Source organism: Paramisgurnus dabryanus, chromosome 4, assembly GCF_030506205.2.
Source record: "Paramisgurnus dabryanus chromosome 4, PD_genome_1.1, whole genome shotgun sequence".
Taxonomy (NCBI): Eukaryota; Metazoa; Chordata; class Actinopteri; order Cypriniformes; family Cobitidae; genus Paramisgurnus; species Paramisgurnus dabryanus.
The window spans coordinates 47,586,199-47,601,100 of record NC_133340.1 but is presented as its reverse complement, the minus strand read 5'-3'; the positions used below and the strand labels follow the sequence as shown (position 1 = coordinate 47,601,100).

General features: G+C 36.2%; 1 protein-coding gene across 1 annotated transcript in view; it reads left to right on the top strand.

Annotated features, from left to right (window-relative positions):
* The window catches only part of pspc1 (paraspeckle component 1), an 89,385-nt gene extending 77,911 nt beyond the window's left edge, over positions 1-11,474 (top strand). Inside the window, exons 5-7 of the mRNA XM_065254861.2 lie at positions 5,200-5,284; positions 7,712-7,815; positions 9,243-11,474. Of these exons, the coding sequence (XP_065110933.2) occupies positions 5,200-5,284; positions 7,712-7,815; positions 9,243-9,253 (200 nt within the window). The 3' untranslated portion in view covers positions 9,254-11,474. The remainder of the gene's footprint in view (positions 1-5,199; positions 5,285-7,711; positions 7,816-9,242) is intronic.
* Positions 11,475-14,902: the final 3,428 nt, after the last annotated feature.

Sequence of the window (14,902 nt, the reverse complement as noted above, 5' to 3'; positions counted from 1 at the left end):
TATAAACTAAGAAACTGATACACAACAGAGCTGTAAACTTCATGAGGCTCATGTTACCATATAACTTTATGTCCAAAAAGTATGAATGTTTTCCCACTACATAGTTTTGTACTGATGAGAGGGATGCAGACCTGTAAGAGAGTTATAAACAGCTGTTAGCATAAACTCTCCACAGAAATACCACAGAAGCTTACATAAATAACTTTACTGAAAGTTGCCATGAAGGATACGAAATGGAATTACTGTGTTTAACCCTGTACAGCATGTAACAGTTATCCGCCATTACGTGACTTCACGCATCTTCGTTTGTAAACAATGCAAAAGTTTTTCAATCCGAAGCGTGCAGTCTGCTGAGGTCGCTTATGTGGGCTGAACTGCACAAGCCATAAGCATATTACATGATAGCCAATATAAATGAGGATAAATTACTTGCTTTCTGGAATATATCCTCCTCCAGTACGCCTTTCATTGTTCTTCTTCATAGGTAAAGTTAATGTTAAAGATAAACGCTTATCTTCCTCTATGACTGAAATAAATGAAGATACCTCATGTGTGAGTATAAAGTTTATGATTCAAACATGCGGTAAAGTCTTTAAATCTGATAAAACTCTACTCTTTGTTTGTACTGTTCATCTGTTCATTACCATGTGAACAGGGTGTACCGCATGTGGGCGTAGCGTAATTAGCTTGTTTAAAAGTAGACATTTCAGGCTTTCTTTGGATATTATTTGTGTATCATGTTTGTGTGACGAGTATTCATGGAGTTTCACAGTTTTAAATGATGTCAAACACGTAAGTGTATGATTATTAATGATGAAGTATTTTAAGTTGATTCTGCCATGATAAGGAGAAAACACGTCAAAACGCAGCCCAACGTTTTTGGACCCCAGGGGGTTAATGTGAAGCCCTGGATGAAATGATAGCTCTCTGACAACCCGATTGACAACAATGCAACTCCCACGTTGAATGTTCAGAAAGGCAGTAAAGACATAGATAAAATAGTCTACAGTATGTGTCTGTTGTGGTTCAATCTTTATTTCATGAAGCAACGAGAAGACTTTCTGTCTGCATTATGTTGCAAAATGCATTTACATACACAAGATCTGCATTTTGAGGTTAATAAGATGAAAAATAGGATGTATGTTTTTTTGTTTATATGAGACAAGTAAAAAGTTTTTCTGCTGCAAGTATGTTGTGCTCTGCTACATGGTGTTGGCAGGGGTGCTTGCCTTTGTTGTCTTGGCAACTGTTTGCAAATTGTAAAATCATCAGAATTTGTTGTCATATTAGTGTGAATTATCCTACTACAGCATTCTTTGGTTCCCACTGTTAAAAATTGTGCCATTTAAAGTTTTGCAGTTGTTTGCTGTTTTACAAAAACTCCAAACAACTATAAATTTCAGCAACAGAAAACACAGTTTCTTGCTGACAACCGTGCTGGCAGTTGATTGCTGTTATTTTACGGCACAATTTTTAAGCTGTTATTTTGTAAATAGTAAAAATACTGTCAAAAGCATGTATGGTTGAGCAAAGTTTATACTTCTCAAATGGTGTTATTATTTACTGTCAACTACAGTACAAGTATATAATTTATTGTATAGTCAGCTGAGTAATGGACAGCTAATAAAAAAGGCTAAAAAGTTGTAAGTATTTTTAAAACCTTCTGATTTGATGTATTATCCCTTAGCAGTGTTACAATAAAATACATTTTTATACAATTTACAAATGTGGCCTTTAAAACATAAATAACCACAAATAATGCAGTGTCCATTTAAAATACTGTCTTTATTACACCTTTGACAAAATAGTTGCAAAAAGCCTAAAACACATTTAACACAGACAACAATTTCAGCCATCTAAATAAAATCAAACACTTCAAGTGGTCAGTAAGTAAATGCACTAAACTCAACTATGGCAAGTCAACTATATGGCAGAATAAACCTACATGTATAAAAAGCTGAAAAAGTGACCTCAGAACAACTAAGTGAATGCTTACTGAAAATGAAGAATAAATTCAAAATGTAGGCATTCAAAAAAGAACATCTGAAAAAGATAAAGGCGTATGTGTGTGTGTGTGGTGTGTGTGTGTGAGTGAGTGAATGATGAGGTTTACTTTTATAATGTCCCACACTCTTAGAACGAATGTGTTAAAAACAACACATTAGTGTTAATTCTGGGACAACACACTAAATGCGTTGTCCCAGAATCCACCCATCTCTGTGTCATTATTGAAACAACACATTTTGTGTTACTTTTAACACAACATGTGATATAATGTAACACAAAATCAACACAAAATGACACATAATGTGTTAAAATTACACATGTGTTAAAAGCTTACCGCACAATGATGTGTAAAAAATTAACACATCCTTTCTAAGAGTGCACTTAAAGTACATTATTTTCTTAAGTATACTGGCAACATGGGTATTGACTGATTTCTTGTTCTGGGGGACCTTTCCTGTCCACTTCGACTGGACTCGTCCTTCTTTGATGCCATTCTCATGCTAGATATATCCCAGTAAACCGGCTGAAAAACAAATGTGTACATTGAGAATCATTGTAGGGGAAACTAATAACTCACTGACATGATATTAACATAGCCAAGTCTATTCCACAAGTCTTTTCTTTCATTAAACATGCGGTTTCTCTGTGTCTGCATGGATTTTAGTAGCACAGGTCATATTGACAGGATATATCATCTAGTAAAATCACCTGTCTCTTTCTGTCAAATAAAACAATAAAAGAGATAATAAAAAAGAAAGCACTTCTTATCACCATGTTTGACAATGCTTTCCAAACTAAAGAGCTCTGAACACTACAACTTTAAGGAAGTGTGTGTGCCTGTATGTGTGGTTGTGCCTTTGTGCCCAGGTGAAAAGTAGTACATTTTCATAATGTACTTAAAGTGCTCTGTTTTTACAAGATAATTTTGTACTTAATACACAAAAAAATTATTGTTTCTTAAGATTATTTAAGTGTACGTACTTGTGTTATTTTGAAACGCCATGAATATCAACTAACATAGGCTTTTAACATACTATTATTGTATTAAAAATTTCTTTAGTTAACACTTATTAAACTTGAACCCCATGTTCATACAAAGATGTGTTCAAGTTTACTACAGTTGGTACTTAAATACATTTTTAAATACATTCTTAGCAAATTTTAGTTCATATTCATGGTGTTTCAAAAAAGCATAGAGAAGTACACTTAGATGTTCTTAAGATTATCTTAAGAAGTACTAAAGAAGAATTTTTAGTATATTAACTATGGAAGTGTACTGCTTTTTCACCTGGGTATGTCTGTCCGTGTGCTGTGTGCTTATGTCTGTGTGTGTGTGCCTTAGCTTGTATTAGCGTATTTCCATCTGTGCGTGCCTAAGCGTGTGTGTGTGTGCATGTGACTGACTGTGCATGCATCTGTGTGTGTGTACGCGCCTGTCTGTGTGTGCCTGTGCATCGATGTCTGTGTGTGCCTGCATGTGCGCCAGTATCAGTTCCTGTGTCAGTGTATGCCTGTGTCTGTGTGTGCCTGTACGTGTCGGTGCATGCATGCCTGTTGCTATATGTACCTTTGTCAGAGTGTGCCTATGCGTGTATGCCTGTGTGCTATGTTTACCTCTGTCAGAGTGTGCCTATGCATATTTGCCTGTGTGCATGCCTGTGGGTGTCTTTGTAGAGGTGTCTTTGTCTGTGTGTGCCTGTGCATGCCTGTGTCTGTGCGTGCCTGTGTCTGCCTGTGTCTGTGCGTGCCTGTGTCAGCATGTGCCTGTGTAGAGTGTGAGTGCATATCTGTGTCTGTGTGCACCTGTGTGTGTGCGCGCCTGTGTTTCTGAGTGCTGGTGTCTGTGCATGTGTGCTGGTGTGTTCATCACAATAAAATGTTGATTAGGTTTCTGTACCGTTTTAAGTACATTACGATACAATACAAAACAGTGACACTGAAACATTCATATTATAATATTCTATTAATAAATCCTGCCTACAAAAAAACGCATGAATTTAACATTTAACGTGATCACATGTGAAATGTGTGTTTTTGGAAAATTTTTGTGTGAATCCTGTGTGAGTTCCAAAAACACACATTTTACATGTGAATTTGCACATGTGAAATTCATGTGACTTCATTTTGTAAGGATAACAATTTGGGTCTGTGAAAGGTGGATGGATGCAAAATATAACTAACATAAAAGAATAAACAATAGCTCCACTCCAAATAAAGTTATGTTCAAAACAGAACAAGCTTACCCAAACTTGCAAGCACGACAGCACTAAAATTAAAGTTTTGTCTACTTTTCAGGTTTCAAAATAAAGCATGCTAATATTAGCAAACAAACTGCCAATCACTTTGGCTTGTTACAAAGACATAATGTGCAATGGTTTTCATTGCAACTGTGTTAAAAGCTTACCTTTAAAAGAGTTTATAGTGTTATCATGCAACTATTTTAAAGAAAAGTTTGATTTAAACTCACCCCATAATCGGGAAATCTACAAATCCAGCTCCACTAGTTGTTAATCCCTGAAACTGTTGCATAAAATTATTACAATTCCAGCATACACAATTATAACAGCTATTTTCACAACTTGCAATTTCATATTTTGTTTAAGAAGAAAAGCTAAAGTTCACTCACCTATTAACTCGCAGGACAAAGACGCATAAATTCACTTGTGCTCACTTCAGTTTGCGTTCCAAAAATATAGTTAAATCCTGTTTTTTTCTTTGTGAAATAAATACTGCAAAATACTGTTAAATAACATCTTGATTTTGCCAACTGTAAAAAAATGAATGCACTGTTTTTGAGCATAACAAGATGATACTGTTAAATTTTGGCTGAAAATTAACAGCAATTTAACGGAACCACCTATTTTTATTTATATTTTTACAATGCTCTCTACAGCATTCATCTGACAGTACACTTGTCGCAGTTTATGAACCACTGGATTAATAAATACAGGGAAAATGTGTTTTGTTGGTATGTTACCTGATGCATGAAAGTTATGATGCATGAAAGGTTATTCATTAACATAAGTTAAAGCGTTAACAATACTTCTTAATGTTTCCTAAATGTTTGTTTTTCCTAAATGTTTGTTAACTTGTTTAGACGTTTTACATAGTTGAGGCTTATCACGATTCCAGCACTTTTTATTAACATAAATTATGGAATAATCAGACAATATTTCTATGAACTTTGAACAGATCTCATGAGACGTCAAGAGGAGCTTCGTTTCTTGGAGGAGCTAAGAAATCAGGAGCTGCAGAAACGCAAGCAGATTGAGCTAAGGTATGCTTGTGATTTCAAGGAGGCCCCACGACTTGATACTAATGATATTAATTAGGGTTCCTAGCATGAAGTTCTGGAACCCTATTGTATTTGTAAGGATTTTCATATTTCTTTTATAAGGGTCCAAGCAGGGCAGGACTTGAGTAATTTCTGGGCCCTACACTCAGAAGAAATGCTATAAAAGCTTTTACTGGGGCAGTAGGCTTTAAAATGTCCTAATGTGTACAATTTAGGTACAGATACACTGTAAAAAAAAATGTGGCATGTAGTTAAGTCAATTAAAACCTACTATTTTAAGTTTTGGTCAAAAAAGTTGACAACTTATAAAATCAATTAAATGTCTATATTTTCAACTCATTTCTTTAAGCTGAAGTAACATAAAAATATGTGTTGATTTTTTACAGTGTATGTATACATCTTGTACCAACATTTACCTATAAGGTACTAATATGCACTCTACGTATGTACAAAGGTATACTATTTGAAAATGTAACCAGTGACAGCTTGTGTATGTTTTCTTCATCATTATTTTTTTTACATGTGTCATTTAATTCCAATTAATCACAATTCTTTTTGCTGAAAAATTACCCTAAAAAGATCAAATGTTGGGTCTCGTTCACATGCAATCGCACATGAGTCCACTGACAGCAAAACCTCCTAACAAAAAACTAAGCAAAACAGAACTTATAATTAGTATGATCTGAGTAATCCATTTGCACACTGAAACATTTTCTATGCACTTTACTGTCCACTGCAATAGTGTAAATTATGTTCATATGCCTATAGTATACATACTTTTACTTAATCCATCTGTATAGTAGTACACTTATCTGTATATCATGCTGATAGTATTTAAAATCTGTAATTTATGTCCATAATACTGCCTTATTTGTATATTTATTGTACATTAAAACACTTCACAGTCTTTACTGTATGAATTAAATATACACGCATTTGTGTGAAGTACAACAATTCTACAGTGAAGAGCAGAGAGTGATTTTATTCAGAGATGAAATAGGTTACTGTAGCTTTAAGACGTGAGCGAGATCCCTTTGTACATGTGCACTGATGACAGGCTGCTGTGTGAGTGTGTGTGTGCAGGGTGTAAAATTAAAATTTAAGTTTAAACTGTAAAAACTTTAAAATGCATGCAAATAATAAACATTCGGCATGAGGATGCAACTGTCTGCTATAGATATCGGTTGTATACGCTGTTTGATGGGGATATTAAGACACCTCGCGCTGTTTAGACCGGAGCACATCCTAATAGAAAATACACACATCTCTGTAAAGGCAAAGAGAGAAATCCAAATCTGCACTTTGCACATGAGCAACGGGTTGGCGGCACAATTTAGTGTCTGTCTAGTCTGACGTTGTCATACTCAATTCTAGTCAGAATTTTAGTCTGATACCCTCTCCACTGGGCTGTGATTATGGTGGTGTCTCAACCGAACAAAAAATCTATCTGCACTCAATTGGATAGACAAACAACCAATAAGCAACGGACTGTGTGACGTATTAAAAAAAAAACGTTATGGCTAGCTGATGCTATCTAGCAGTCAATAGGAGCCTCCTAGTAATGAGCGGTCAAACGATTTACTCATGTGAATGTATTTTCCCTAAAGTACAACAACAAAAGCAAACAACAAAAAACAATTACTTGATTCTACTTAAAGGAGTAGCCCACTTTAAAGATGGGGTCCATTTACTTTTTATAGTAGGAAAAAAATACTATGGTAAGTCAATGGGCCCCATCTATAAAGTGGATTACTCCTTTAAGGAATAATTAACGACGGGCTGCTGAATTATTTGAGAATAATGCACACCCAAGGTGGTAATGTGGCACGCCATTCACCAAAGGTGTGCATTATTTTCAAATAATTCAAAGGACCGGATTCAATTATTTTGCAAACAGAAGAAAACAATAGTGAATTTACCAACATCATATAGAGCGTATTTATTGATTAATGGATTAAAGTCACTTATTGTTAAATAAAAATGAAATAAAACAATTTGTTTTCCATCAGGAGTGGACTTAGAACTTGAGCTCACGCCTGCTGAATGTGTATGCATCAGCATTTAGCAAATTGCCATTTGCGTTAATATGGTTACAAACTTCCATTCCACTTCCTGTTTCCAGCAGTAAATGAGAGTTGTCCCTCCCTTATCACATTTGCCAGTGCTCTCTCCCTGAAGAGATGTGTATTATGTTCAGACCCATTCCATTACACACAACCTGTACATTTATTGAGTGAAAGTTTTTCACGTTTTCAAAAAGGTAATAATTTGCTGTCATTGCTTGGACCCTAATAATATTATTTATTATTTTCATTTACAATAATGTTCAGTGGAAAATGTTTCTTCAAATATCAAATTATGATTGTATTCTGAGCATTTGCACTTATGTATTGAGTTATGTATGTTCAGGCATGAGGAAGAAAGACGTAGACGTGAGGAAGAGATAAATCGCCATAGAGAGGAGGATGACATGAGATGCATACCAGATGGATTTAAGCCCAGTTTCACAGAGGGTGTGAGTACAGGACAAAAGCTTCACTTTCATTCTGATCTTTAAAGGAGCAGTATGTATTATTGACATCTAGAGGTTGAACTTGGCATCGCAGTCTTAATTCAAAATATTGAAAACGACCTACAGGATCGCAACTGTTGATGGAAAGCATAAAGCCTTAAACTGCATGTTTATCTGCCAATTTTTATGTTTGCATAGTTTTTGTTGTTTGCAAATACTAACCTGCTCATGTGAAACTCAATCTGCGGCTCATTTCGAAGGTTGTGTGCATTCAAATAGAGATTAACTGTCTATAGTAGGGGTGGGCGGAATGACCAAAAATCTATTCCACGGAATGAGTCATTTTATTTCACGGAACGGAATATTTCACGGTATACATGTTTTTCAGTTTATATTGTTTTTTAATGATAAAAATGTACAGAAATACACCACTCACTATAGCTTTTAACTTAATGCTCACCACAGTTTTAAAATATGAGCATTGAATCTTGTTTTTAATTGAGTAATTCACTTTATAGACTATTGAAGCTATAGTATGGCTTCATTGTATTTTGTATTTATGCATACATTACATTAAACATATGCAATATGTAAAATGAACAGGTATAAATATATGCAAAAACCTACAGACAGGATAAATACCTGTATATGAGAGAAGAAGCTCTAGATATTATAAATGTGACAGGTGCTATGATGTGATGATCATAAAGTTTGTTTTAAGGTCTTGACGCCCTTTACTTTCTATTAGACCTCAACACTTGCATCTCTTTCTCGTCTTTCCGATCAAATATGTTTGTACAAGCAAATGGCGCGTCAAACTACATCACTCCATCATCGCACGTGTCACTGATATAAACGCGAGTTTTGTCTTAGCATGCTTAAAGTTCAGAAAATGGCGTCGCAGCTCCTTGCGCTTGCCCAGAGAGACCTCTGCACGCGAGAGACCGGCCGGCTGCTGCATGAGGAGAGAGAGCGCGCGCGCGAGAGGGAGAGCGAGAGCGAGCAAGCAAGAGTCTCGCTGCGTGACCTGCGCATAAGTGAACTATAAGTGAACTATTCACTGGCACTTATTATAAAAATTACACTTGTTCATTTTTTATAAGTGAACTATTTTACATGTTTCTCCGTCACACTCAGTCTAACATGCTGGAGGGCAGAGTTAGCCACGCCCACTTATTTGCATTCCGCGGAATAGACGGAATAGAAAAATCTGTTACGTCTGACATTTTATTCCGCGGTAACGGAATATACCGTCATACCGCCCAGCCCTAGTCTATAGCATTGTTTTTCAGAGCAACAGATATCTATTATCCTTTATTTATACAAGGACAGTACAGTAAAAAACATTCTGCTCCTTTAAATACTTGTTTTTTATTTGTATTGTCAACTAGGTGCAGATGCAGTTATATCTTTTTTTTCTTTCTCAAGGTGCAAAATAACAGCTACACTACATAAAAAAACTGGACTACAAACAAAATGATGCCTATCTCTACATATCTTTGAGTCAACACAGATTCTGACAAAACAGTTTTTTTCTATCTACATTAGTGATGGACTCAAAACTGGTTATTAGTATTGTTTATTTTTTATTTTTAATAAAACAGTGAGACTTTAAAATAGCATTTAGCAATTAATTAGGGTTAAAAGTCTACCTGCAGTAAAATTTTATTTCCAATAAAATTTTCATGTGTTGCATATATTTAATTTTTTTATTACAGCATCAGTTAATTTATTAAAATAGACAAAGTTAGCCTGAAATCCTAATGTAATTGTCAGCCCTTTGTAATTGTGCATTGTGTTATGCATAGTGTGACACTGTAATTGTCTGTCCTGTAGGGATGCTCCGATCTAATTTTTGCAGCCGATACGATTACAGATTTGTTATCTTCGTGATCGTCCGATTCCGATTTTTTTTTTAAGCTGATATGCAATCTCTTTAAAGGCGCTCTAAACGAATCTGTGTGACGTCACTTCTTGTTGATGTTCGAAGTGTTGTCAAACAAAACGGAGCGTAGCTAATTCCTCCCCCTTCCTCTCCCTTCTCTTTCACTCTCCCCCTTGCCCCTCCCTCTCCCTTCCATGCTTCCGCATGTGCACTGACCCCCCAAACCCCACCCCCAAATCCTTCTTGTCGTTTATTGGCTGGAACACGTTTGTTATGTTTTGTTATGCTGCGCCACTATGTTTTTGTTGCCGTTTGTGGAGTCTGGGTTGTCAACAGAGACCGCGTCTTTTTACAGTGTGTTCAGGGGACAGGCAGCTAGCAGATAGTGAGGAGATGTTTGCTGTATGTAACAACAAATGTTTTATTGCTTAAAACGTGTGAATTTGTTAGAGCGCCTTTAATGACTGTAACATTTTTTTCTAGATAGTCATACCACAGATGTAGCCTTTGTTATATTACTTGCAGTAATTAGGTATATTGTTGTGTTAATAGAGAATCAAATAAATAAGCACAACACATATTTATTCTGCAAAGAGATAAAGGCTATTTCTTTAAAAAGGTTAATGTCTCTTAAAAGTAATGAAAATTAAATACTTTGCAGTCTTTAGTGTATAAATTAAATATACACGCATTCGTATGAAATATAACAGTTCCTAAGTCAAGAGCAGAGAGTGATTTTATTCAGAGATGAATTAGGATACTGTAGCTTTAAGACGTGAGAGAGAGAGATTGCTCTATTCAGGTGCACTGATGACAGGCTACTGTGTGTATGCACAGGTATGGCAGGTGTACGCAGACAAGAGCAGCTGTGAGGAAAAAGAAAGTTTAAACGGTCAAAACTTTAAAACGCATGCAAATAATAAACTCTTGGAATGAGGATGCAATTGTCCACGATAGATATCTGTTAGAAAATACACATATCTCTGTAAAGGCAAAGAGAGAAATTCAAATCTGCACATCGCACATGAGCAACGGGTTATAAAAATGCTCGCACTACGTAAAAATGCTCTCTAACTGCAGCTGCATTCAGGATCCCTATGATGACAAAAGTAAATAGAAAGATCGGTTTATGAGATCGGCAAATTTAGCGAGTACGGATCAAGTCATTTAATGCCATTATTGGCCGATCGATCGGAGCATCCCTAGTGTCTTGTCAGCATAACATCCCAAATTGCAATAACATATACATTTGTAAATGTTTTAAAATGTTGGTAGCATGCAAGCTTTGTTTTTTTAGAAATTATTTGCTAGAAACATTAGCATACTGTAATTGTTAATACAATAGTCTTGTTAACGGGTTTACAGGCACCACTGTTATTGTTTAAAACTGTCCCTACAGGTTAGGATCAAATCTAAAGCTGCAATCCATAACTTTAGCCTGTATATTGCCCCTCTGTTTGAAACATAAAATTGCAGCTTTTTGCTGTAATTTTCTGCACATGTGTTATGCTTTTCCCCAGATACTACTCTGCACTGATGAATGATGTCTTTGTTTACTGCATTAGAGCAGATCTGTCATGTTGTATGTGACGTGTAGCTCAACATAAATACGTTGCTGATATCTTGCATGTTCAGAGGAAAATGCCATCTCTGTGCCAGTATTGAAAAACCCATCAGATATTAGCTCTGGTTTTAGCACAAGCTCTGTCACGTTTCCTTTTAAACTGGAGGTTTTCAACAAAAAATTATTTCCCAGTAATAAATTGACATGTTTACATGAGATTTCCCGGATGATTATTTTATAAAACTTTACAGATTAAACGCCTAGATCATGGAAGGGCAACTTCAGTCCTGGAGAGCCGGTGTCCTGCAGAGTTTAGCTCCAACTTGCCTCAGCACACCTGCCTAAAAGTTTCTAGTATGCCTAGTTAGACCTAAATTAGCTGCTTCAGGTGTGTTAAAGAAATGGCTAATAAGTAAACAAGACTGCCAGCACTACATCTTTCCTGTCCTGTAAGTTTGCTTGAGCCACTTGTGTTATCGTCACTCACGTGTAAAGTGCCGAGTCAACGTTTATATTTACTATTTGTATTTATTTTTTGTATACTTGTACTCATATTTTTCATTTTTAATGTATTAAAATTGTATGTATGGTTATAATATTTTTATCTTTTTAGGTGTGACATCATGCGATCTGTCCAGGGACAACAGATGTAAAATAGCCTTTTGGCTAATTCTGGCAACACAGTTAACCTTTTTTATTAATTAAAATTTTGTTAATTTAAAATGTTTTTATTATTTAAAATTAACATTTAGTATATTTACTACCTGCTAAACAATATGCAAAATTTAAAATACTGTATACTAGATAACATTAAGACTGGATCAATATGTTCATCAAAGTTTTCTTAAAACAGTATTGGGTATTGATTTAAAGAAAACTTTTTATGAAAGGTTTTGATCCACTTAAGACAGGACTCGCCTACGGGGCGCCACTAAGGGGGGGATGGGTTATTGGAGAATTCTAGGAGCCCACACACTTTTGCGGCCTCCAGAGTTCTTTTATATTAGTAAAGACCTTTTCACACAGACATTCCGGAAAATACACGGAAAATGCATCCTGGATTTTTCTGGGATCGTTAGATTTTTTTGGTCATTCACACTGCCATGAATAGCCGGCATCTGCAAGGTTCCGGAAAGACACGTGACCTGTTGAAAGTCCTGCCCTCTCTTCTACGCAGCGTCTGAAGTTTGCATATTATTTATTATTTCTCTCTCCAGAAACCACTCGTGTGCACAAGGAGCGCGTGAACGCACAGTTCTATGCTGGTGAATGATCTCAGCTTCTGAGTGGATATTTGACAAGCTCCCTGATCTCTGCTTTAATACAGTTTTCAGACATTTCTCATCGTGATTGTTAATATGCATTTAAAACCCGCATTTTGAGGAGCTGAATGATATATCTTTTTGGGATGACCTGCGGGCATTTTTGTTTATTATAACGTGACGCGAAATTCTTTTATTCTGCTGAATGATCTCCGTTTCAAATGCAGTAAGTGGCGAGCTAACTTACCTGATATCTGCTTCAGTCCAGTTTGCTGACATTTCTCATCATGAATGTTGTAAATCCCTCATTTTAAAGAGTTGAACCAACTTCATGTTGCCATGACACACGTGTCCTCACTACGGCACGTGCGTCATTGTTTATGCGTCTCATTTATAATTTCCTGATAACTGCTTCAATCTAGTTTGCAACATTTCTCATGGTGAATGTTTATATGCATGTTATCTCTTTAAATTTAAGGAGCTGAACCATAGCTTTTGTTGTGATGACGCGCACATCCTCACTACGACACGCCCATCACGGCATTGTTTCGGCTTCTTGTTCTCTGTGTATCGGACTAGGTCCTTTTTCCGACAACGATCCTAGAAGATATACGGGATGTGTTTGTGTTCACACAGATGCTTGTCTGGCAATTTTACGGGTATTTTCTGGGACCAAAGGTCTGTGTGAATGGGGTCTAACAATAATAGTGGTAAAATAATAGAAATTATAAATGTATCTACCAAAGCGTAACCAATAAAACTAAGTTATGGCTTGTTTCTGCATTTCCAGCAAAATTACCCAAATATTTTGTTAATTTAAAATGTTTTTATTATTTGAAATCAACATTTAGTGTATTTACTACCTGCTAAACAAATATGCAAAATATTAAATATACTAGTCAACATTTGAAAGGTGACATAGAGTGATTAAACGGGGTATTTATCCTTGTTCTGTGATGTGACATGTAGACAAAAAATTTTTTGTTTGGGTCTGTAATGCCTTAGAAGCTTCCTAAAACCTCTCTCAGATAGCTCTATTAGGATGGGGGATTTTAAACAAGTGGTTTGCACCTATTTGGCTCCCCCTACTGGCTTAACTTGCAATCTCATTACTGATAGGCTGACTTTGCTGCCACTCAAAAAATGTAGCCAATTATTTTAAAGTGGAGGGGCAGTCAGATGCCTGTGATGTCTTAAGCATCAGTTTTTCAGATTCGGCCGTTTTCTGGCTGACATTTCTAAAAGAGGAATTTCTATGAGACTGAGATGTTTAACATGTGTAGCACTTTTTGTATGTTCGTGAATGCGGGTAGACTACCATTATTCAACAAAGACAAGGTAAACAACTTTTATGAAAAGATTATTTTTATGAAAGATTTTGATTAGTCTATATTAAGTGGTGTATTAATGAATAAAACACATGTGAAAAACCTCTCACATTGTACTTATACAGCCAGCCCCGCCGCTCCCATAACGCGCATCACGCGCTGTGCGTAGGGCACCAGGTCCTGAGAGGGCACCAAAATAATAGCCTAATGAAAAAAAATTATAATGCTGATAGAATTTCATTAGCCTGTAGAAATATTATTTGGCACTTTTTATCCATGTATATGTCACAAAAAAGGGGGAACGAGATAATTTAATTGCTCTAGTATAGAAAGTATGCCCCCCAGCCTTTGATGGTCCGTGCAGGTTGATCGCGCGGGCGCCTGACGAAGTTTGACAGAGACGGTTTCTCAATCCGAATTCTGCAGCCTCCAGAGGTCGCATTTCCAGGCTGCATACGTCATCAAAACGTTTTTATTTCGTAATATTAACAATTATAAACTTGACTATTATTCTTAGTTCATCGTAAATTGTTGTAATATGCTTATGACTTGCTAATGTAATGTTCAGTGAAATAAACCAGGCTTGATGACGTATGCAGCCTGCATATGCGACCTCGCGTAGGCTGCAGCCTTCGGATTGAGAAACGGCCAGACACTAAACTATCGGAAATGGCCCCGAAAAGACAGCAGGAGTCATGATCGGAAAAAAGAAGAAACTGCGGGATGATGCCCGTGCATCACTTGCAGGTAAGTCCATCATGTTTTATCATTCACTCCTAAGGGAAATGCGCATGTGCTGCAGCTGCTGCTAATCGTAATGCGCCTCGAACTTGCTGTGCTGACATTAATGTTAGGAAACTATGTTGTTATAATTTATAACTTCAGTGCAAGCTAAATTGAGATTTTACTGTAAAACATTACCTATGCATATGCATTTTACAAATAACTGACGGCAGCTGTTACTTTCTTTACAACGGTTCTTTAGATATTGAGCAGTAGTTTATTTTGTGGTTTATTTTGATGTGATGCTGGTTAATACTTTCTCAGTA